The 25,884-nt window shown below is 37.7% G+C and overlaps 2 protein-coding genes across 2 annotated transcripts in view; both read right to left on the bottom strand.

Moving 5' to 3' along the window:
* LOC134578544 (receptor-type tyrosine-protein phosphatase eta-like) overlaps nt 1–18,476 on the bottom strand; it is a 101,121-nt gene extending 82,645 nt beyond the window's left edge. Inside the window, exons 1-7 of the mRNA XM_063437522.1 lie at nt 18,290–18,476; nt 17,836–18,105; nt 14,134–14,394; nt 13,707–13,973; nt 12,227–12,499; nt 4,738–4,869; nt 2,504–2,714 (exon numbers count right to left, since the gene is read on the bottom strand). Coding sequence (XP_063293592.1) covers nt 2,504–2,714; nt 4,738–4,869; nt 12,227–12,499; nt 13,707–13,973; nt 14,134–14,394; nt 17,836–18,105; nt 18,290–18,476 — 1,601 coding nt within the window. The remainder of the gene's footprint in view (nt 1–2,503; nt 2,715–4,737; nt 4,870–12,226; nt 12,500–13,706; nt 13,974–14,133; nt 14,395–17,835; nt 18,106–18,289) is intronic.
* Nucleotides 18,477–23,730: 5,254 nt separating this feature from the next.
* LOC134578543 (receptor-type tyrosine-protein phosphatase eta-like) overlaps nt 23,731–25,884 on the bottom strand; it is a 34,136-nt gene continuing 31,982 nt past the window's right edge. Inside the window, exon 7 of the mRNA XM_063437521.1 lies at nt 23,731–23,948. Coding sequence (XP_063293591.1) covers nt 23,731–23,948 — 218 coding nt within the window. The remainder of the gene's footprint in view (nt 23,949–25,884) is intronic.

The following is a 25,884-nucleotide window of genomic DNA, read 5'->3' as shown; positions in this document are numbered from 1 at the left end:
AGCCGAGTTTTTCAGCCCATTTTTTGGGCTGAAAAACCCCAACTCGGCTTATACTCGAGTCAAGGTCTGTATTATGGCAATTTACATTGCCATAATACAGACTGGGGGAGAGGGGGGCTGGCAGAGCTGTAACTTACCTGTTCTGCAGCTCCTGTCAGCTCTCTCCTCCTCCGCGCCGTCCGTGCAGCACCTCGGTCAGCTCCCAGTGTAAATCTCGCGAGAGCCGCAGCTCTCGCGAGACTTACAGTGTGAGCTGATAGAAGGAGCTGCACGGACGGCGCAGAGGAGGAGAGAGCTGACAGGAGCTGCAGAACAGGTAAGTTACAGCTCTGCCAGCCCCCCTCTCCCCCCCACTGAACTGCCACTGGACCACCAGGGAAGGAGAGCCCCCCTCCCTGCCATTTATCAAGCAGGGAGGGGGGACAAAAAATAAATAAAAATATAAATAAAATAAGAAATAATAATAAAAAATAATAATAATAATAATAATAATAAAAAATAATAATAAAAAAAAATAATAATAAAAAAGGGGGTATAAGGACCACTGTGGGAGGGGGGGTATAAGGACCACTATGGGAGGGAGGGGGTGGGATAAGGACCACTATGGGAGGGGGGGGGGGTATAAGGACCGCTATGGGAGGGAGGGGGGATAAGGACCACTATGGGAGGGAGGGGGGGATAAGGACCACTATGGGAGGGAGGGGGGGATAAGGACCACTATGGAAGGGAAGGGGGGATAAGGACCACTATCTGAGGGAGGGGGTGGGATAAGGACCACTATGGGAGGGAGGGGGGGAGAAAAGGAACACTATGGGAGGGAGGGGGGATAAGGACCACTATGGGAGGGAGGGAGGGGGGGGATAAGGACCACTATGGGAGGGAGGGGGATAAGGACCACTATGGGAGGGAGGGGGGATTAGGACCACTAGGGGAGGGGAGGGGGAAGTAAGGACCACTAGGGGAGGGGAGGGGGAAGTAAGGACCACTAGGGGAGGGGAGGGTAAGGACCACTAGGGGAGGGGTGAGTCAGGACCACTGGGGGAGGGGGGTGAAGGAACACGGGGGTGGGGAGGTAAGGACCACTGAGGGAGGAGGAGGGGAGGTCAGGACATATGGGGGGGGGGCAAATATCCTTGCACCGGCCCTGCACACACTGCATTCATACACTGCATTCATACACACACTGCATTCATACACACACTGCACTCATACACACACACACTGCACTCATACACACACTGCACTCATACACACGCTGCACTCATACACACGCTGCACTCATACACACGCTGCACTCATACACACACACGCTGCACTCATACACACACTGCACTCATACACACACGCTGCACTCATACACACACACGCTGCACTCATACGCACACACTGCATTCATTATACACACACTGTAAATAAATATTCAATTAATATATTTTTTTTAGGATCTAATTTTATTTAGAAATTTACCAGTAGCTGCTGCATTTCCCACCCTAGTCTTATACTCGAGTCAATACGTTTTCCCAGTTTTTTGGGGTAAAATTAGGGGCCTCGGCTTATATTCGGGTCGGCTTATACTCGAGTATATACGGTAACTATTTTATCTTTTAAAACTATTAATACTTAAAAATAAGTTAAAAGCTCTCATTTGAATGAGTTTAGGCAGACCTCCCATTGAAACTGTACAATTCACATTATAGTTTCTTTGCAAACAATATATATAAGATGTATTTCATTTGGAATGTTTATGTTCTATTAACACATACATTGTGCAAAGATCAGTTGTGTATAACATTGTAGCACTGCCATACTATATTGAAATTCTGTCAATAAGAATATATAAAAAACCAATAGCAAAATTGGTATTAGTAAAAATAGAATGTGGTAGTTCCCCCGCTATTGCTGCAAAAGGTACTAGTGTGGTGTTTTCTTTTAAAAGTATTTTGAAACTTGCAACTGTTTATTTTAGTATTATATTGTTGTATACACTGCACACTACAAGTAGTTTTTCTGTCTGGTGGTTTAATGTTTTTTTCTTCTTCTATATTTCCACTGCCTTTAAGATGGTTAAGATTTTGGGTGGGTTTACTCTGCTCACTGAATACCAATACCTCAATTGAAGTCAATAGGTAACTTGCTATCCCATAAACTGAATAAATCTTTAATTTGCTCGGGGAATCCATAGAAACATAGAATGTGACGGCAGGTAAAAAACATTCAGCCCATCTAGTGTGCCCTGTTTTCCAAATACTTTTATTAGTCCCTGGCCTTATCTTATAGCTAGGGTAGCCTTATGCATATCTAACGCAAGCTAAAAGGGCATGCAGACGTTTAAGCAGCCCCTATCTGCAACAATAAATACATTTTCTGTATACATCCTATTTAGCTATATTCCAAATACTCACCTGTTTATTTACGTACCAAATCCACCGCTTTAATTAATTTCACAATTTATAATATTAAAAAATAAAGAATGTACAATACAATCATCTACAAGTTTCAATACCAGTAGGATGTAGATGGTTCCAAGGGTCCATTGTAATAGCCATATTGTTTATCTCCAGCACCAATTTTAACAGTTACAGAATTTGCCGTAAGAGATCTCAAAGTCCGGCTCGCCATTTCTTTGATGTTTGAGACATATGTATTTGTTTTATTATTCTTGAAATCATCGTATGTCTTGTTCAGAATTCCACGACTTGGAACCTGGCCTGCAACTAAAGATTTAGCAGAATATTTGGAGAATTATTCAAAAGAAATCCTTAAACAGTCTTAGATTTTGAGACTTTTGCTTACAAACTATGTCTACTACATGAATGTCCAACTTCGAGACTGAGCACTAGCAGGTGACACAGAAAAACAGCATTAACAAATTGTATTTGGGACATGAATGAAAAATACTATTTTACTTATCTATTTTTTGTGATCAAACATATATTATTGATACCACATGAACATGATTTTGACTTTAGAAAAATTAGGAATAAACATAATGCCACTTGTAAACTTGTGATGTCATACACGTTTTCACTTGTGTGTGTATATATATTTACATATATAGTCAGGTATTTTATATCAGACATTTTGTGTTAAGATAGAAATTAAAAATGTATACTGTAAAGTCACCACTTAGTAGATGTGACTCCATTTTGTAACAAAATGCAAAGCTTAGACACATTTTTATTTCTCGCTAACTCTATTCAAACACTGACCAAAGTAGTGCTGCTAACCTAAACACTGACCAGAGATAGGGTTTCTTCTTTCAGTGTAACTAAGAAAACCAGACACAGGATTACTACAAAAAGATGATTCTTAAGTCATTTTTACTTTTTAAATTTAAAATGCGTCAAAATCAAATGCATCAATTTATAGCCCAATAAAGAGATGGTCAGTCTAAGAAAATTCTTTGACGACTGACATATATTTCATAAAGGGTACCCATAAAAGATAAGATTTGTGACATCAAATGCATCACAAAATCCAATTAACCCTTTATACAAAGTGGTAGTTGGAATTTGTAATAGGAATTTCTTGTGGTGTTTCAACACCATCTATTAATCAAAGTCTATATGACAATCAATAGAAGAAGGTACACCCACCTGATTCCATTGGTTACTTTTAAACAGTGTTTGTGACTAAGTGGCTACTAAAAAAAGACTAAACATACCCCACGTTCAATACCTTGGGTTGTCTACTTTTTCAAATGGTATGCCATTATGGGGGTAATTCTCATTCCTGGGCTACCACACTGTCTCAAAGGTAACATTACTAATCTGGCAAATTTCATTTTGAAAATGGAACGTTTTATATTTGACCCTGTAACTTTCCAAAACACCATAAAACCTGTTAATAGGGGGTACTGTTGTACTCGTGAGACATCGCTGATTACAAATATGTGCTTTTTGTTGCAGTAAAACCTAACAGTATTATGACATGTACAGCTAAAATGTGAGGCGGAACTACAAATTTAAAAAAAATAATTAAATTTCTCACATTTTTTTTATTTTATTCATAATAAATTATGTTTCATATATAAATATTTGATATAAAATGAAAGCCCTGTTTCTCCTGAACCAAATGATATATAATAAGTGTAGGTGCATATAATATGAAAGAGGGGAACTACGGGTGAACAGACATATAGCGCAAATTCCAGTTTTTGTTTACGTTTTGTTTTGATCAGAACGTGTACTATTGACTCCGTCCTGAAGGGGTTAATATCACCAAATTAATTGGTTCCGTACTTCTTTCAGATCATATGTGAATTAATTATCCGAATTGCCCATTAACCCATACAGGGAATCTAGGTATGAACTAAACAAATTTCAGAACTGATTCATTTGTTTTAAGATATTTTATTTGGATGAATGTCTTAAAACAAATTTATGCTCATGTCTACTTTTTAACTTGTGAATGTGATTACACAGCCCAGAAAATGAGCCAATCTTTACAAACTTGGGTAAAGTTTAATTTGAGCTTATTTCAAATAATGGTTCACTTAACCATCACCATTACCATTTACTTAACCATTACCATAATTGTATAACATGTTCAAAATTGTATAGTACAGGATAAGGCAACTGTCGGCACTCCAGATGTTGAGGACAACATCTCCCCTGATGCTTTGCCAGCATTATGGCTGTAAGAGCAACATGGTAGTTTGAGTCCTTAACAGCTAAAATACCAAAGGTAGCCTACCCCTAGTATGGGGATACAGAAATAAACACATTTTTAGGGTACCATTTTCTCCAGTTGTTACTATCACAGCATAAGACTTTATAGGTTCATTTGTGCTTTCAAACTCAGGGAAGCTAAAAGAAATTTGATTGGACGAGGGAGGTTCATCAGGCTGTGTAAGTATCCAGTTTACCCCTATAGAGAAAAAAAACAACACATTACACATAACAGTTTGCAAAGCATTTGTGGCAAGTTCCAATGTCAATAGTAAGAGATATAATTGAAAAATACTAACAAGACTTGCTTTAAAACTGGGCTAACTACAGATGCAATTTACACAACCATATCAATATATAGAAAGCAGCAGTCTTCCAAGCCAACGTAGCAGGGGATTACAGGAAATGTAGTCCACAAATATCCAAAGATCTTGATTTAGAAAGAATACTCTCACTAAGTTAACCCAATAGTGTCAAGACAATTCAGTGTTAAATGTCAAGAATGTGGTAAAACATTTATTTTTTTATTTTTTTATTAAGTACATAAATTTTAGCAAACTATAGCTGAAAAATGCTAATGTGCTTTAATAAATATGGTCCTGAGAAGTGTAGACTGGTCAGACATTAACACAAGTTATTCACATTATTCACATTCTACTAACTTAAACGGGCACTATTGTCTACAAAACAACTTTCTTTAACATTTTTATCTCCTCTCTGTAATTTGAACTTTAGTTAAATACTAGGGATGTACATGGGCAAAAAATTTGGTTCGGTAATTCGGGTAAGTAAAAAAATGTGTCTGCTTCGGCAATTAGGACCAATGGCATTCAGTTCGGTTCTGCACTTCCAAACTACATAACTTCAGCAATTCGGAACTTCGGCAATTCAGAACGTCAGCAATTTGGAACTTCCTAAGCATCTGAATGTCCGAATTGCAAGAAACAAATTGCACATGTCTAGTAAGTGGTTGTGGTGGCAGTCCGGGCACTGGGAGCCCTATAGATGTGTAAGTGGTTGTGGTGGAAATCCTGGCACTGCGAGGCGGGAGCCCTATAGATGTGTAAGTGGTTGTGGTGGAAGTTCAGGCACTGGGAGGTGGAAGCCCTATAGATTTGTAAGTGGTTGTGATGATAGTCCAGGAAGTGGGAGATGTGTAAGTGGTTATGGTGGCAGTCTGGGCACTGGTAGCACTACAGATGTGTAAGTGGTTGTGGTGGAAGTCCTGGCACTGAGAGCCCTGAACTTTGGCACTTCGGAACTTCCGCACTTTGGACATTTGTAAGCATCCGAATGTCTGAATTGCACAAAATTTGTCCGAATGTACATTCGGGATGAAACGAATTGCACATGTCTATTAAATACAGGAGGCTCTTGCAGCATCTAGCAAGCTGTTAGAGCAGGAGATAAGAAATTCTAAATTAAACAACATTTGGAATAAAGTAAGTGTATACATTACATGACTATTTTGAGAAAGTAATAGAGAAGGCTTTTAAATTCACATGCAGAGAGGTGAGACTAGGGCTACATAAACAGAGTGATTTACTCCTAAATAGCTGAAAATTGAGCAGTGAGACTGCACGGGCATAATCTATACACCGAAACTGCTTCATTAAGCTAAAGTTGTTTTAGTGACTACAGTGTCCCTTTTGGTGTATGTTGTTACTACAATAGTAGTAAAAATACACCAGAGCACACATTTTTAGACCAGGACACATATTATTAGTATTTTTAAAAAATCTTTATGTTTAAATTGTCAACTTTAACGTGAGGCTGTTTGCAATTATAAACATGAGCTGTGGTAAATGTACAGTACTTTTTATAGTCTGGCCATTAAAATGTAATGGGTACAAATTATTGGACATTGGGCTGTTTAAATTGCAGACATCATCAAGAAAGTCACCTAATGCCAAGTGCAGACCATTGGGGTTCTGCTGCAATTTGCCCATCGGGTGGCCCAAGCATTTAGTGCCACCCAGTGGGTATCGCTAAACAGCAGTCCAGAACGCGACCAGGCCCCTGTAGTGTGGGATTCTGGGAGGAAGTGACAGCACTTCCTCCCAGACAGTGCATGCTGGCTGGAGGGAGGGAGGGAGCAGCAGGGACTGAGCAATTGCCGACCTTGCTCATCAGCCTAAGCCAACAGCACTAAAGGAAGTCACCATATAAACATGTATGTACATGTGTCTGTGTGTATGTTCCTGTGTCAGTGTGTGTATCTGCCAGTGTGTATCTGTATATTAAAGTGTATCTGCCAGTGTGTGTATCTGTGTGTGTAAATGCCAGTTTGTGTATCTCTGTGTCAAAGTGTGTGTATGTCAGTGTGTGTATCCATATGTCTGTGTGTATGTCAGTGTGTGTATCTATACATCTGTATGTATGTCAGTGTGTGTATGTGCTAGTGTGTATCTGTGTGTCAAGGTGTGTTTATCTGTTTGTGTGTGCCAGTGTGTATCTGTGTGTCAAGTTGTGTATATGGGTGTATGTGCCAGTGTGTATCTGTGTTTGTGTGTGCCAGGGTGTCAAGGTGTTTGTATCTATGTTTGTATGTGCCAAGGTGTGTGTCTGTGTGTGTATGTGTTTTGTGTATATGACTGTGTATGTGTCGGTGTGTTTCTGTTTGTTAATGTGTATGTAAATGTATGTATGTGGCAGTACATGTACAGATATCCCAGCAAAAAAACACCAACACAAAACACCATCCTGCAAACACAAACATGACATACAAAGGCACCCCTGAACTCTTCACATTGGTGAAAAGGTAAGTGACCATTTTTAACTCTTGCAGTGCTGGCCCTGTCACCTCAATAGTGACTAGAGCAATATAACGTTAGAAATAAATATTTGTTCACTCACCTGTGCTGGTTGTATATGAGACAGATTGACTTTCAGTGACATTATCAGCCGCTCGTGTAAAAACAGTGAATGTATATGTTACTCCGGGTGTCAGATCAGTTACATTGAGTTGATTTGATGCCGTTGTTTTATTTATCACAACAGATGAGAATTTTGCTTCTTGTACTCTGTAGGTGTAATCACTTCTATACTCATCAGGTTGATTCCAAATCAGGAAAACAGATGCAGTAGTCGTTCCATTATCTCTGAGCTGTTTCACTGGCATCGGTTCTAGAGTTTGAAAATAAAATGCAATCAACTTATATATAAAAAAATTACACTAAAAAATATTAAATATATATTAATAAATGGCAATATAAAATAGTAAATATCTATTCAAATTACTGACACTAAGGAAACATCTCCTACTGTACTAAAGTCTTTAGCCTTAAACACATACAGTTTATGATTAATGTATCAGTGAAGATAAACATCCTAATGATTCCAAAGTGTCCAGTAAAAGTTATGATATTTTATTTTTATCCAGAGCTGCAAGAGATAGCACAATAAAACTTTATATTGCATGACATACAGAAAGCTGTAAACCTACTTGTGAAGATGGTACTGATCACAGGAGAACTCTGATATTGCCGAGCACCAACTGTTACTACAGTAATTGTGTAATTAGTCCCAGATGTGAGGTTCTGAAGGGTGACATTTAATGTGTTTACTGACACAGTCCAAGAGGATGTAGAATTGTTGTAATTTATGTTGAAAGTATTTGTCACATTGGTCATATTTACTGGTTCTCCCCAGGACAAGGAAATGGTGTTTGTTCCGATATCAGTAACATAAAATGAGCCTGGTGAGGTAGGATCTGTTCAATAGTATAATATTAAGAAGTGATTAAAATAAAGCAATTTCAATTCATACTGATACCATTGTATTTAATTTACAAATTAAAGCCGCACTATAGAGTCAGAAATGCAAAGTGTATTCCTGACTCTATTGTTGACAAATTGTTCCAGCACCACACATGTCCGATCGCGGCTGACCCTGCCCAATCTCTGCCCCCTTGGCTGAGATTATCAAACTTTCCCATAGGAAAGCAAAGGGAGGCTATCACTCATGGGCGGCAAAACACGTTCTGCACTAACCAGCATCTCCTCATAGTGATGCATTTACTCAATACAACTCTATGGAGAAAGTTAAATGCCTCCATGCAGAACATGGAGCTGCTGAACATCAGTGACTCAGGAAGCACCTCTAGAGGCCGTCTGAGCAATCGTGTCCTGTGACAGACCGCCTGGCACCCCGACTGGGTGCCTCTGTCAATCACTGCTTCCTAGTAGCCTGGAATACTATAAGCACCGCACCGGATACCATAAGCACCATAGCACCTTAGCCGCCACAGCTTGTCTGAGATCTCACTGTCCTCCACCCACCCTGGACCCCAGCCAGGACCTATTCTACCCCAGAGAGTCTAGCAGGTATAGCTATGTAGCGCTTACAAGAGCTAGTGATCATAGCCAGTATAGCAATCCGAAGTAGGTATAGCTGGTATAGCTGTTCCCTACAATCACAAGACAAGGCTGCGTGTTGAGGGTGAAGTGAACTGACTTTAATGGGACCACACTTTGCCTTTAATGACAGTCACCATGCAAGGGGCACTCCCCCCTGGACCTGAGAGTAAATCAGGTTAAAAAAATACACAATCACATTGGCTCTCAGACCCAGAACACTCCCATACAAACTAGGTCAATCCTTCCTCTGTACCTGGGAGATAATTGAGTTAAGTACTGTATTAACTCAATTATCTCCAGACACAAAAACACAAATTTTTATAAAAAAAAAAAGAATACCTTTAAAACATACAAACCCCCACAAAAGTACCCCCACATCCTCTGATAACCCCGATCTAGGTGAACAACATATCCAAAAATCACCCACATCGGATCAGGGGTTCAGGAATTTACCAAAGTCATAGTTTTGGCCAACCGCACACATGGTCCAATGCCCAAAACAGTTCCATAGAATCGCGGCTAAGTGCCGCTGGGGACCGACCGGGAACCGCAAAATATTCCTGCTGAAACCAGTTCCAGGGAATTCGCGGGTAAGTCCCCCTGAAGTCTATTTGCGGTTTTGCATGCAAACGTCCGCCAGTGAGCTAGCGTTCGGTTCTATGGAAAGTGCCAAACCAGGGAATAAAATATGGGTCATTACAGTCGCTGACCTGGCCCATAGTCTTTTGGCAGGAGGCTGGCAAGCAGGCCCCTCCAAAAGCCCGTGGTGAACTTCTGTGCGCCACATGTCCCTTTAAAAATATTACAATAATGTTACAGTGCACACAATGTCTACACATGAACAAATAGCTCTGTCCCAATGACCCCTTCATACTCACATGTTGCCTCTGTCACTGGAGCTGCTGACTGGCTGCAGTTACTACTAACTGTCTGTATAGTGATGGAGTAGCTTTTGCCTGGCAGTAGGTCTGTGAAATCCACTTGTGTAGAATTAGTTGTGATTGTTCTATTGACGTTTCCATTCAGAGTGACTGTGTATTTATCCACTTTCCCTGCTGGTATTGTCCAGTTCACACTGATCAAATTAGTAGTATTCTTATTATTTACTGTGATATTCTGAGCCAGACCTGGAACTGAAAGAAAGCAGAATGGAAATCACACAGAACTTAAAAAAACAGAATTTAAAATAAAAACCCATGTAATCTGTGGTCTGTGAAGTTTTCTTTTATTATTATGTTATATATTGTGATGTGTCATATATATCATATTAAAAAGCATACAGATGCTGCTTATATATTAAGTTTTTTTGAGAAATAAAAGATAATATTTCGTATTTAAATAGATACAGTCAGGTCCATAAATATTGGGACATCGACACAATTCTAATCTTTTTGGCTCTATATACCAACCCAATGGGTTTGAAATGAAACAAACAAGATGTGCTTTAACTGCAGACTTTCAGCTTTAATATGAGGGTATTTACATCCAAATCAGGTGAACGGTGTAGGAATTACAACAGTTTGTATATGTGCCTCCCACTTTTTAAGGGATCAAAAGTAATGAGACAGATTAACAGTCATAAATCAAACTTTCACTTTTTAATACTTGGTTGCAAATCCTTTGCAGTCAATTACAGCCTAACGCCTGGAACGCATAGACATCACCAGACGCTGGGTTTCATCCCTAGTGATGCTCTGCCAGGCCTCTACTGCAACTGTCTTCAGTTCCTGCTTGTTCTTGGGGCATTTTCCCTTCAGTTTTGTCTTCATCAAGTGAAATGAATGCCCAATCGGATTCAGGTCAGGTGAAAGACTTGGCCATTGCATAACATTCCACTTCTTTCCCTTAAAAACTCTTTGGTTGCTTTTGCAGTATGCTTCGGGTCATTGTCCATCTGCACTGTGAAGCGCCGTCCAATGAGTTCTGAAGCATTTGGCTGAATTTGAGCAGATAATATTGCCTGAAACACTTCAGAATTCATCCTGCTGCTTTTGTCAGCAGTCACATCATCAATAAATACAAGAAAAACAGTTCCATTGGCAGCCATACATGCCCACACCATGTCACTACCACCACCATGCTTCACTGATGAAATGGTATGCTTTGGATCATGAGCAGTTCCATTCCTTCTCCATACTCTTCTCTTCCCATCACTCTGGTACAAGTTGATCTTGGTCTCATCTGTCCATAGGATGTTGTTCCAGAACTGTGAAGGCTTTTTTAGATGTTGTTTGGCAAACTCTAATCTGGCTTTCCTGTTTTTGAGGCTCACCCATGGTTTACATCTTGTGGTGAACCCTCTGTATTCACTCTGGTGAAGTCTTCTCTTGATTGTTGACTTTGACACACATACACCTACCTCCTGTAGAGTGTTCTTGATCTGGCCAACTGTTGTGAATGGTGTTTTCTTCACCAGGGAAAGAATTCTTCGGTCATCCACCACAGTTGTTTTCCGTGGTCTTCCGGGTCTTTTGGTGTTGCTGAGCTCACCGGTGCGTTCTTTCTTTTTAAGGATGTTCCAAAAAGTTGATTTGGCCACACCTAATGTTTTTGCTATCTCTCTGATGGGTTTGTTTTGTTTTTTCAGCCTAATGATGGCTTGCTTCACTGATAGTGACAGCTCTTTGGATCTCATATTGAGAGTTGACAGCAACAGATTCCAAATGCAAATAGCACACTTGAAATGAACTCTGGACCTTTTATCTGCAACTTGTAAATGAGATAATGAGGGAATAACACACACCTGACCATGGAACAACTGAGCAGCCAATTGTCCCAATACTTTTGGTCCCTTGAAAAGTGGGAGGCACATATACAAACTGTTGTAATTCCTACACCGTTCACCTGATGTGGATGTAAATACCCTCAAATTAAAGCTGAAAATCTGCAGTTAAAGCACATCTTGTTCATTTAATTTCAAATCCATTGTGGTGGTATATAAAGCCAAAAAGATTAGAATTGTGTCAATATCCCAATATTTATGGACCTGACTGTATATACAAACTGGAAGTATGAGAAGACAGGAAGGAAGGAAGGGGGGAGGAAGGAAGGGGGAGGGAAGAGTGGAAGGAAGGGAGGAAGATAGGAAGGAATTTGTTATATTCGTAAACCAGATTTCCAATATACTTGAAGTCCCTATTGCCTGCTATTGTGACTGTGTCCACTATTCTCCCCCTAAAGAGGTCAGTCTTTACTCACCTGTGCAGGTTGTATATGAGACAGAATAACTTTCAGTGACATTATCAGCCGCTCTTGTAAATACAGTGAATGTATATGTCTCCCCAGGTGTCAGATTAGTTACATTAACAGTTTGATTTGTCACAATAATTTCATTTATCACTGCAGACGATGCATTTGCTGTTTGTATTCTGTATCTAAATTCAGCCTGGTACTCGTCAGGTTGATCCCAAATCAGGGAAACAGAAGATGATGTCTTGGCATTGTCTCTGAGGAGTTTCACTGTCTTCGGTTCTAGAGCAAGAAAACAATCATAATACATGGACAATTAAAAATAAACAGTCAGATAAAATAAATAATCAGGATAAATACCTATCATTTGCCCTTCGCTGCACAGATGACATGATGTGACAATTGCTGAGAGAAACATGGCTCAGCCCATGGGAGAAATGACTAATGGAATGGGGGGATATAAGATGGGAGGAAGGAGTAATAGAATGCAGGGGTATGAGATGTGAAGAAGGAGTAATGGAATGAGGGATATGGGATGGTAGGAAGGAGTAATGGAATTGGGGGATATGAGATGGTAGGAAGGAGTAATGGAATTGAGGGATATGAGATGGGAGGAAGGAGTAATGGAATGTGGGATATGAGTTGGGAGGAAGTAGTAAGGAATGGGGGACATAAGATGGCAGAAATGGGGAAATATATGACATTGGAGGAAGGAGTAATGGAATCGTTGGATATGAGATGGCAGGAAGGAGTAATTTGATGGGGGGTTATTAGATGGGAAGAAGAAGTAATGGAATGGTTGGATATGAGATGGCAGGAAGGAGTAATGGAATGAGGGAAATTAAATGGGAGGAAGGAGTAATGGAATGAGGGATATGAGATGAGAGGAAGGAGTAATGGAAAAGGGGGATATGAAGTGGGGGGAAGGAAAAATGAAATGTGGGGATTTGAGATGAGAGAAAGGAGTAAAGGAATGGGGGGTATGAGATGGGAGGATGGAGTAATGGAATGGGGGTAATGAGATGTGAAAGGAGTAAATTAATGGTGGGTATGAAATAGGAGGAAGTAGTAATGGAATGGGGGATATGATATGGGATGAATGAGTAATGGGATGGAGTATATGAGATGGGAGGAAAAAGTAATGGAACGGGGGCATGAGAATAGAGAAAAGGTTATGAAGTTGACGGAATGTTTGTGTGTGTTGGCTATTTGTGTATATGTATGTATGTATGTGTGTCTATGTGCGTTTGGTCATTTGAACTATTATTTCCAAAACAATATGACCAACATATGTATGTATGAGTGTATTTGTTTATTTGTGTATGTATATGACTTAGAAGTTGTGTTTGATTGTAATTCTAGGTATATGAGTGTGTTCGTTACTGATATTCCATGTCTGAGAGTCATAGGTGGTATACTGGCTGGAGTGCATTGACACAGCTGAGCCTAACGCAGTGTAAAACATAAATACACCACAGAGTAAACCTACTTGTGTACGCTGATATGGTCACAGGAAAACTCTGATACTGCCGAGCACCAACTGTTACTACAGTAATTGCGTAGATAGTCCCAGATGTGAGGTTCTCAAGGGTGACATTTAATGAGTTTGCTGACACAGTCCAAAATGATGAAGAATTGCTGTAAATTATATTAAACGTTTTTGATATATTGGCCATATTCACTGGTTCTCCCAGGGACAGTGATATGTAATTTGTTCCGATGCTGGTAAAGTTTAAAGAGCTTGGTGGGGTTGGATCTAATAAAAGGAAAAAAATCCATTGTCATAGGAATCTATATTTTAATAACCTGTAACTGAAAATAATCTAATAATTATATTATACCACAACTTAATCAGAACCATTTGTAGGATTTGCTCATAAAGTTATGCTCTGTCCCAATGAGCCCATCATACTCACATGTTGCCTCTGTCACTGGAGCTGATATCTGGATGCAGTTACCACTAACTGTCTGTACAGTGATGGCATATTCTCTGCCTGGTAGTAAGTCTGCGAAATTCACTTGTGTATAATTAGTTGTGTTTGCATTATTGATGTCTCCACTCAGAACCACTGTGTAATTATCCACATTTCCTTCTGCATTGACCCAGGTCACACTGAGGGAATTAGTTGTCTTGTTATTATTCACTGTGATATTCTGAGATCCAATTAAACCAGGCACTGAAAGATAACAGAATGAAACCGAAAGTCGGTATCCATTTTATGTAAATATGTTTTAAGAAACAGTAGACAATATCAATTTTATGTATATGAAGATATGCATATTTGTACTTTTTTTTTTTTGTAAAAGTTTGGTTTAAATTTATTTTATATCAATACATAAAAATATTAATTAAAGGTAATTTTAATTTCACCTTCCACAATTTAATTTATATATCCACGTAATTTGTATGTTTATTGTGCAGTACTCAGTTTACACTTGCAGACTAAACAGTGGACATCAATGTGTCAGGTCATTAGAAACAACCCATCTTAACCCAACACAATCTGGTCACCTTTGTGAAAGCACTCTACCAGGTACTTTTCCCCAAGTAATCCAATGGGTTTGGATACCCATTGAACTTTACCTCTTAGCTACCTACTGCTGGACATGCAAACTTAACTGCCAACCACCCCTACCTAGACAGGCCTGCCTCCTTATTAACCAACATATACCTCAAACTATTTCTTAAAGCACCAAAATATTCTGCAAACAAGTAGAAGCAACAAGACAAGTTGGATGTAGTAGAACGTGTTGTGGGCCCTGCCCAAATAAGCTTTTTTTTTTTTTTACAGTGCAATTGGAGGAGAGGATTGAACGTTTCATTGATATACCTTCTAAAAGAAGTGAGGTTTTAGTGATTTTCTGAAGGAATGCAGGCTGAGTCACAGTTTACAAAGATGAGGTTCTAGAGAAAGAAATCTTGATATGTGAGGGACGCAATTGCAAACTGAGGTCAGACACAGTTCTTTGGCATAGCGTAGGTGCCTTGGGGGACATACTTGTGTATTAGTGAATTCAAGTACTCAAGGAACAGGATTATGAAGAAGGAATTCAAATATTTAAACTACATGTAATGTGAAGCCAGTGTAAGGACAGTTTAGGTGTAAGCGGAGAGGAAGATGAGTCTGGAAGCAACATTCACTAAGGACTTTAACGGGGTGAGCTGGCAGTGTGTAAGACCATTGAGAAGTGGATTGTAGTAGTCAAGATGGGAGATCAATGTGGCTTGATCGAGATCCTTAACTGCATCTGATGTTATTAGGGGAGAAAGCAAACAATGTTTGTAAGATGGAAGTGACATTTGTTATTGCCTGGAAGTAAGGGGTGAAGTAGAGGTTTGAATCAAAGAGAACTTCAATGCAGAGAACATGTGGAGTAGAGTAATACCATTGACTTGGAGGGAGACAGACAAGGGGGAGTAAGTAGCAGTGCTTCAAGGGTTAAAATGAGAAGTTATGTTTACAAGAAATTGAAGAATATTGGCTGACATCCAGTTAGAAATAGCAAAATGGGCAGTTGGAGACATGATTTAAGAGGGATCCAGAGAGATCAGGAAAAGAGAGGTTACTGTGTGTGTTATCAACCCAGAGTAAATATTGTAATCTAAAAGAACTGGTTATTTTTCAAGGGTCACAGTACAGATTGAAGGCAATAGGGAACCTAGAACAGAACCTTGGGGAACATTAACAAAAATAAGTCACGGAGGGTAGAAAACATTACAAAAGGTGACAGTGAAAGAGTCCTGGAAGTTGTAAGAGAAAAACCAGTCATGAGTAGACTATTGTATACTCAAGGTTTTGAAGGGTGAGAAAAAGTTGTTGATGGTCTTCAGTGTCAAATGCAGGTCAAGGACACATGGAATTTAGTAGTGACCGTTGGATTTATTAGTGCGATTTATTAGCGCACTTAAAAACAAGGTAACATAAATAGAAACAGTCTACAGTTCAAGCACAATTCATTAATATCCTGGCATAAAGTATTTAAAGCAGCAGCAATGGCCTTCACGTAATATTTTTTGATTACGTTTTTCGAATGATTTTATATTTTTCATATGTGTTAAGATTTTAATAATTTTTTGTTTTTTAAATATTTCAATATACTGAAAAAAAATATTTTAACATTTTATGCAAAAATACTAAATTAATTGAAAAGCATATCCAAAAATACTATATCAAGGCCAATAATATCAGATAAGCGAGATCAGCCCTATGTTCCTCGTTGGGAAACTAACAATTTGCATTTGTAACCTTTACAAACAGAAAGTTTATACATGTATAATAAACTAGTCAATTTAAAAACGCTTAGCAGCAGCTGGTGGACCTAGTGACAGGGTTGCAACTGATTGCTAGATTCTTCACATAGAAAATAGCTGGAACTGTCAATGACTGGCCTTTTAGCTGCGGTGGACAGTAACTCCCTGTCGCCACTTGCTCAAAGTATCAACAGCTACTTTAGCAAGTAGGACCTGGCCAGGAAAACTAGGGATGGGTATATGCAAGTGTAGGATTTCTGGTGTAAATGTATCCAATTGCAGCACGTATGTTGCTCAGTCTGCCCCATTATTATTTATATGTTTTGCTACGGGAGTTTTTTTAACTTATTTTGAGAGTTTCCTTCGCCAATGTAACTGAATAGATACAAAAACTAGTACATGTCATGTTAATGTTTTATTTGCACAACATTTTTTAAAGCCAGCAGTTAATAAATCGAGGGGCACATTTGTAAACCTGGACTTTCATGCATGAGGTGGCACATTTATATTAATAAATAAGATGCCCCTTTATGCTGTTTCCTTTACTCACACTGTCAAATTGAGTGAATGAAAAGATGGACACTCTAAACACTAAACTTTTGCATGGCTGAGAAAATCAATCTGGCCAAATTGATTTGTCTGGAAAAAAATTCTGTTTAATCGATTTTAAATTCGCCCATGTAATATTTTGTCTGGATACATTTCGTGCATGCAATCAATTTGAAAGATTCTTGTGATTAAAGTTTTGCATTAAAAATGTTAAAATGCCACATGGCAAATCCCCCGGGCTGCCTTATTCTACAAAATATAAATGTTTGGTGACACAGTCTCTGTTTTGAAACATTAAAGCACTGTTTGCCATAAGTGGCATATACAGTCAAAAATAGAAACAAATTCTAGACATATGAGATACTCTTGAAACCATGACAAAAAATAAATAAATACATATAGTTCTTAAATTACGCTAGTTTTACATCAATTCTAAAATGCAAAACAGTGGAAAATTATTTTTTGCTGTTTTCATTATTTTATATATTGTATTAATACTAAATAATGATTTGTATATTTGTATGGTGCATCATTAGAAAGCCCTATCTGATAACAAGCAACAATAAGTGCATAAATAAATACATATATTTAATTAAGTAATTCCCTTTTTTAAACTTTAAAAGGATTAAAGGAACAGCATGACAAATATCACAAGTCACATAAAGACAGGCATAGTAAAAAACCATGTTTTTAAAAATGGGGACACGTCTACATAATGGGGCGATGATGTGTGTCTTGTATATGTCCCACCTTCAGATAGTTAGAGTGATGAATTGAGCCTATAGCTCCATATTGTATAGTATTATTTTACACTCACCTGTGCAGGTTGTATATGAGACAGATTGACTTTCCGTGACATTATCAGCCGCTCGTGTAAATACAGTGAATGTATATGTTACTCCGGGTGTCAGATCAGTTACATTGAGTTGATTTGATGCCGTTGTTTTATTTATCACTACAGATGAAGTGTTTGCTATTTGTACTCTGTAGGTGTAATCACTTCTATACTCGTCAGGTTGATTCCAATTCAGGAAAACATAATTAAAATTCACATTAGATGCTCGGAGCTCTTTCACTTTCATTGGTTCTACAGAAAGAGAAAATACAATTGATTTATTTCTATAAATTTTAATTATATGTCAAAAAAATAATGTTTTGTGCAAATTGTTAAGGGATCAAGAAACAGCACAATGAGTAGAACCAGCTCAGAACACAGAATGTAACATAATAAAATGTTCTATTGCAGAACATACAGAAAGCTGTAAACCTACTTGTGTAGATAGAACTGGTCACAGGAGAACTCTGGTACTGCCGAGCACCAACTGTTACTACAGTAATTGTGTAATTAGTCCCAGAAGTAAGGTTCTGAAGGGTGACATTTAATGTGTTTACTGTCACAGTCCAAGAGGATGAAGAATTGCTGTAAGTTATCTTGAAAGACTTTGTCACATTGGCCATATTTGCTGGTTCTCCCCAGGACAACGAAATGGTGTTTGTTCCGATATCAGTAAAATAAAATGAGCCTGGTGAGGTAGGATCTGTTCAATAGTAAAATATTAAGAATTGATTAAAATATAGCAATTTCAATTTATACTGATAACATTGTATTTAATTTACAAATTAAAGCCGCACTATAGAGCCAAAAATACAAATGCGTATTCCTGACTCTATTGTTGACAAATTGTTCCAACACCACACATGTCCGATCGCGACTGATCCCTTGGCTGAGATCATCAAACTTTCCCATAGGAAAGCAAAGAGAGGCTATCACGCATGGACGCAAAACACGTTCTGCACTAACCAGCATCTCCTCATAGTGATGCATTTACTCAATACATCTCTATTGAGAAAGTTAAGTGCCTGCATGCAGAACATGGAGCTGCTGAACATCAGTGACTCAGGGTGCACCTCTAGTGGCCGTCTGAGCAACAGCCACTGGTGGTGTTCCTAGGTATTAATGTAAACACTACCTTTTACCAGAAATGGCAGTGTTTACATAGAAATGCATGCAGGGGCAGGTTATATACACCAGAACAACTACATTAATCTATAGTTGTTCTCGTGACTATAGCGTCCCTTTAACCATATTACAATAATGTCACAGTGCACACAATGTCCCAATGATCCTATCATACTCACATGTTGCCTCTATCACTGGAGCTGCTGACTGGCTACAGTTACTACTAATTGTCTGTATAGTGATGGAGTAGTTTCTGCCTGGCAGTAAGTCTGTGAAATCCACATGTGTAGAATTAGTTGTGGTTGTTCTGTTGACGTCTCCATTCAGAGTGACTGTGTAATTATCCACTTTCCCTGATGGTATTGTCCAGTTCACACTGATTGAATTAGTAGTATTTTTATTATTTACTGTGATATTCTGAGCCAGGCTCGGAACTGAAAGAAAGCAGAATGGAAATCAAACAGAACTTAAAAAACAGAACTTAAAATAAAAATACATGTAATCTGTGATCGGTGAAGTTTTTTGATATTATTATTTTATATATTGAGATATGTCATACATATTATATTAAAAAGCATGCAGATGCTGCTTATATATAATTTTTTGGAGAAATAAAAGATGATATTTTGTATTTAAATAGATATATGCAAACTGGAAGTATGAGAAGGAAGGAAGGGAGAAAGGAAGGCAAGGAGGAAGAAAGGAAGGGGGAAGTGAAGGGTGGAAGGAAGGGAGGAAGATAGGAAGGAATTTGTTATATTCTTAAAGCATATTTTCAATATACTTGAAGTCCCTATTGCCTGCTATAATGACCATATCCACTATTCTCCCCCTAGAGAGGTAATTCTGTACTCACCTGTGCAGGTTGTATATGAGACAGCTTGACTTTCAGTGACATTATCAGCCGCTCTTGTAAATACAGTGAATGTATATGTCTCCCCAGGTGTCAGATTAGTTACATTAACAGTTTTATTTGTAACAATAATTTCATTTATCACTGCAGATGATGCACTTGTTGTTTGTATTCTGTATCTATATACAGCCTGGTACTCTTCAGGTTGATCCCAAATCAGGGAAACAGAAGATGATGTCTTGTCATTGTCTCTGAGGAGTTTCACTGTCTTCGGTTCTAGAGCAAGAAAATATTGGCTAAAATCATAATATATGGACATTTAAAAATAAACAGTCAAATAAAAGAAATAATCAGAATAAATACCTATCATTTGCCCTTCGCTGCACAGATTACATGATGTGACAATTGCTGAGAGAAACATGGCTCAGCCCATGGGAGAAAGGAGTAATGTAATGGGGGTATGTGAGATGGAAGGAAGTAGTAATAGAATGAAGGGGTATGAGATGGGAGAAAGAAGTAATGGAATGGGGATATGGGATGGGAGGAAGGAGTAATTGAATGGGGAATATGAGATGGGGAAGAAGTAATGTAATAATGGATATGAGATGGGAGGAAGTAGTAATGGAATGGGGGGAATGAGATAGGGGAAGGAGTAATGGAATGGGGGATATGAGATGGTAGGAAGAAGTAATTGAATTGGGGGATATGAGATGGGAGGAAGGAGTAATGGAATGTGGTATATAAATGAGATGGGAGGAAGTAGTAAGGGGATATGAGATGGGAGAAAGGAATAATGGAATTGGGGGATATGAGATGGGAGGATGGAGTAATGGAATGGAGGTAATGAGATGGGGAGGGAGTAATGGAATGGGGGTGAGGTGTGAGGAATTAGTAATTTAATGAGGGTATGAAATAGGAGTAATGAGTAATGGAATGGGGTGATATGAGATGGGAGGAAGGAGTAATGGAATGGGGGGATATGAGATGAGAGGATGGAGTAATGGAATGGGAGTAATGAGATGGGGGATGGAGTAATGGAATGGGGTGGTGAGAATTGAGGAATGAGTAATTTAATGGGGGTATGAAATAGGAGTAAGGAGTAATAGAATAGGGGATATGATATGGGATGAAGGAGTAATGGAATAAAGAGATATGAGATGGGAGGAAGGAGTATTTGAATAGGGGGGCATATCAGATGGGAGGAAGTAGTAATGGAATTGGGGTAATGAGATGGGAGGAAGGAGAAATGGGATGGGAGGTATGAGATGGAAGGAAAGAGTTATGTAATGGGGGGATAAGCGCTATGGCACCTAAAATCAAAAGCATCGTATGATAGCATGCAGACACGATATTCTTTGCATATTGGTGTAATATTAAAACTAGTAAAAAAGATTGTGAAAAGTGATATATTTAACAGAACTATGTTCTCAAATAACTTTGAACATAAGGTGGTTTGTCTTACAAAGGCCTCGACTTAAAGGGTTACTCCAACCACCATGACCACTTCAGTGATTAGAAGTGGTCATTGTGGTAAGAGTCTGAATGTTCAGTGTTTCTGTGTTTTTTTTTTCCATTTTAAAAGTTTATGCAAAAATAAAAAAACATTTGAAAAGCTTCTCCAACAATATGAAACTGAGGTCTATGGCCTAGACTTATTTTGTTTGAATCTGCATCAGAAATTATTCCAATCTAGTAGAATAAATACTTTAAAAATTTTTTTTTTTTTAAACTGCCATATACATTATTGGTGATTTCTGTAAATAAATACAAAGTCCGTCCCCCCCCCCCCCCCCAACAGATTGGAATGATTTCTAAATAATTGAGGTCTATATCTGATAGAAAATAATGGAAATCTTACCCAAAACACCTGGAGGGCTCTAATTATGGTCTCAATTTAAGGCTTTCATTATAAAATAATAAAATAAATATCGACTGTTTTCAGACTTTTTTTTTTTTCAAATTTCAGATTGATTTAAAGCCATTTGAAATTCAAGAAGACAAACCCAATAAATGGGTCGGTTTCTTGAAATAAAACAGGTGATACATTTGTTTCGTGAGCATCAGCCGCTTTTAATAACTAACGTTGTTAATCATTAAAATGTCAATTAAAACAAAGCTTATATTTGTATAAACATGGTCTTAAACATCCTTTATATCCAAAACGCCCCACCACGCTAAATAGTAACAGCCAGTGGTTTCTTGCTGTCATAAAAGACAAATTACTTGAAAGATATTTCTGCCCATTTGCTAGTTACATTCGAGGCTAAGGTCTCTCGTGCCTCCATTTGTGAGCATAGGGTGGAAGCTTCAAATTAAAGAACGGGTGTGGACCAGTCACTGTTTACCTCCCATTCCTCCACCCGAGCTAGCAGTGTGTGGATTTGGAATCCTTTTTCCCCCCTTGTTCCCCACCGTGGGGACTCTAAATAGATACTAAACAGTGATGACTCACAATTTGAGAGAATTGGCACCTGTCTGTAAGAGCTATTTGGTTAGCTTACAAGCCAACCATTCAGAGTGCTCTGACTGAGATAGCATAGCGTGGGAAAGCCCTTATAAAAACAATATATAATCATGAGTGTAATTCATAAAGGTATTCAATATATTCATATTCTAAGCATGATTGATCCTTAATAAATAATTTACTTAATTTCTTCTTTCATTATAAAGCTGTTTTTTTAGTTCCACATAGTGCTATACTACAGGTATACCTGAGTTTTGAGATGTGTTCTGAGTTGAATTCACAGATGTTTTAATCTCGTTTGAGAAAGGAGAAAACTTTGCTACGGAGCGATCCTCCAGAATGGTTCCTGTGGCATTATCAAACTCAATGTCGGTGAATCCAGCAACACTAATCCTAAAAAAATATTTGGAACTTTATTAAAGTCTAGAAAACACATTCTTTCTCCAAACTTGAAGAATAAATTAATTTGGAGTCAAAGGCATGCTGTTAGAGTTAATAGTAGCTTGTGACAACTGTATATATTAACATAACTATTTTATCTTTTAAAACTATTAATACTTAAAAATAAGTTAAAAGCTCTCATTTGAATGAGTTTAGGCAGACCTCCCATTGAAACTGTACAATTCACATTATAGTTTCTTTGCAAACAATATATATAAGATGTATTTCATTTGGAATGTTTATGTTCTATTAACACATACATTGTGCAAAGATCAGTTGTGTATAACATTGTAGCACTGCCATACTATATTGAAATTCTGTCAATAAGAATATATAAAAAACCAATAGCAAAATTGGTATTAGTAAAAATAAAATGTGGTAGTTCCCCCGCTATTCCTGCAAAAGGTACTAGTGTGGTGTTTTCTTTTAAAAGTATTTTAAAACTTGCAACTGTTTATTTTAGTATTATATTGTTGTATACACTGCACACTACAAGTAGTTTTTCTGTCTGGTGGTTTAATGTTTTTTTCTTCTTCTATATTTCCACTGCCTTTAAGATGGTTAAGATTTTGGGTGGGTTTACTCTGCTCACTGAATACCAATACCTCAATTGAAGTCAATAGGTAACTTGCTATCCCATAAACTGAATAAATCTTTAATTTGCTCGGGGAATCCATAGAAACATAGAATGTGACGGCAGGTAAAAAACATTCAGCCCATCTAGTGTGCCCTGTTTTCCAAATACTTTTATTAGTCCCTGGCCTTATCTTAAAGCTAGGGTAGCCTTATGCATATCTAACGCAAGCTAAAAGGGCATGCAGACGTTTAAGCAGCCCCTGTCTGCAACAATAAATACATTTTCTGTATACATCCTATTTAGCTATATTCCAAATACTCACCTGTTTATTTACGTACCAAATCCACCGCTTTAATTAATTTACACAATTTATAATATTAAAAAATAAAGAATGTACAATACAATCATCTACAAGTTTCAATACCAGTAGGATGTAGATGGTTCCAAGGGTCCATTGTAATAGCCATATTGTTTATCTCCAGCACCAATTTTAACAGTTACAGAATTTGCCGTAAGAGATCTCAAAGTCCGGCTCGCCATTTCTTTGATGTTTGAGACATATGTATTTGTTTTATTATTCTTGAAATCATCGTATGTCTTGTTCAGAATTCCACGACTTGGAACCTGGCCTGCAACTAAAGATTTAGCAGAATAATTGGAGAATTATTCAAAAGAAATCCTTAAACAGTCTTAGATTTTGAGACTTTTGCTTACAAACTATGTCTACTACATGAATGTCCAACTTCGAGACTGAGCACTAGCAGGTGACACAGAAAAACAGCATTAACAAATTGTATTTGGGACATGAATGGAAAATACTATTTTACTTATCTATTTTTTGTGATCAAACATATATTATTGATACCACATGAACATGATTTTGACTTTAGAAAAATTAGGAATAAACATAATGCCACTTGTAAACTTGTGATGTCATACACGTTTTCACTTGTGTGTGTATATATATTTACATATATAGTCAGGTATTTTATATCAGACATTTTGTGTTAAGATAGAAATTAAAAATGTATACTGTAAAGTCACCACTTAGTAGATGTGACTCCATTTTGTAACAAAATGCAAAGCTTAGACACATTTTTATTTCTCGCTAACTCTATTCAAACACTGACCAAAGTAGTGCTGCTAACCTAAACACTGACCAGAGATAGGGTTTCTTCTTTCAGTGTAACTAAGAAAATCAGACACAGGATTACTACAAAAAGATGATTCTTAAGTCATTTTTACTTTTTAAATTTAAAATGCGTCAAAATCAAATGCATCAATTTATAGCCCAATAAAGAGATGGTCAGTCTAAGAAAATTCTTCGACGACTGACATATATTTCATAAAGGGTACCCATAAAAGATAAGATTTGTGACATCAAATGCATCACAAAATTCAAATAACCCTTTATACAAAGTGGTAGTTGGAATTTGTAATAGGAATTTCTTGTGGTGTTTCAACACCATCTATTAATCAAAGTCTATATGACAATCAATAGAAGAAGGTACACCCACCTGATTCCATTGGTTACTTTTAAACAGTGTTTGTGACTAAGTGGCTACTAAAAAAAGACTAAACATACCCCACGTTCAATACCTTGGGTTGTCTACTTTTTCAAATGGTATGCCATTATGGGGGTAATTCTCATTCCTGGGCTACCACACTGTCTCAAAGGTAACATTACTAATCTGGCAAATTTCAATTTGAAAATGGAACGTTTTATATTTGACCCTGTAACTTTCCAAAACACCATAAAACCTGTTAATAGGGGGTACTGTTGTACTTGTGAGACATCGCTGATTACAAATATGTGCTTTTTGTTGCAGTAAAACCTAACAGTATTATGACATGTACAGCTAAAATGTGAGGCGGAACTACAAATTTAAAAAAAATAATTAAATTTCTCACATTTTTTTTTATTTTATTCATAATAAATTATGTTTCATATATAAATATTTGATATAAAATGAAAGCCCTGTTTCTCCTGAACAAAATGATATATAATAAGTGTGGGTGCATATAATATGAAAGAGGGGAACTACGGGTGAACAGACATATAGCGCAAATTCCAGTTTTTGTTTACGTTTTGTTTTGATCAGAACGTGTAATATTGACTCCGTCCTGAAGGGGTTAATATCACCAAATTAATTGGTTCCGTACTTCTTTCAGATCATATGTGAATTAATTATCCGAATTGCCCATTAACCCATACAGGGAATCTAGGTATGAACTAAACAAATTTCAGAACTGATTCATTTGTTTTAAGATATTTTATTTGGATGAATGTCTTAAAACAAATTTATGCTCATGTCTACTTTTTAACTTGTGAATGTGATTACACAGCCCAGAAAATGAGCCAATCTTTACAAACTTGGGTAAAGTTTAATTTGAGCTTATTTCAAATAATGGTTCACTTAACCATCACCATTACCATTTACTTAACCATTACCATCATTGTATAACATGTTCAAAATTGTATAGTACAGGATAAGGCAACTGTCGGCACTCCAGATGTTGAGGACAACATCTCCCCTGATGCTTTGCCAGCATTATGGCTGTAAGAGCAAC

Source organism: Pelobates fuscus, chromosome 12 (genome assembly GCF_036172605.1).
Source record: "Pelobates fuscus isolate aPelFus1 chromosome 12, aPelFus1.pri, whole genome shotgun sequence".
NCBI classification, from domain to species: domain Eukaryota; kingdom Metazoa; phylum Chordata; class Amphibia; order Anura; family Pelobatidae; genus Pelobates; species Pelobates fuscus.
The sequence above is the reverse complement of the archived record's forward strand: the minus strand, read 5'-3'. Positions and strand labels throughout refer to the sequence as shown.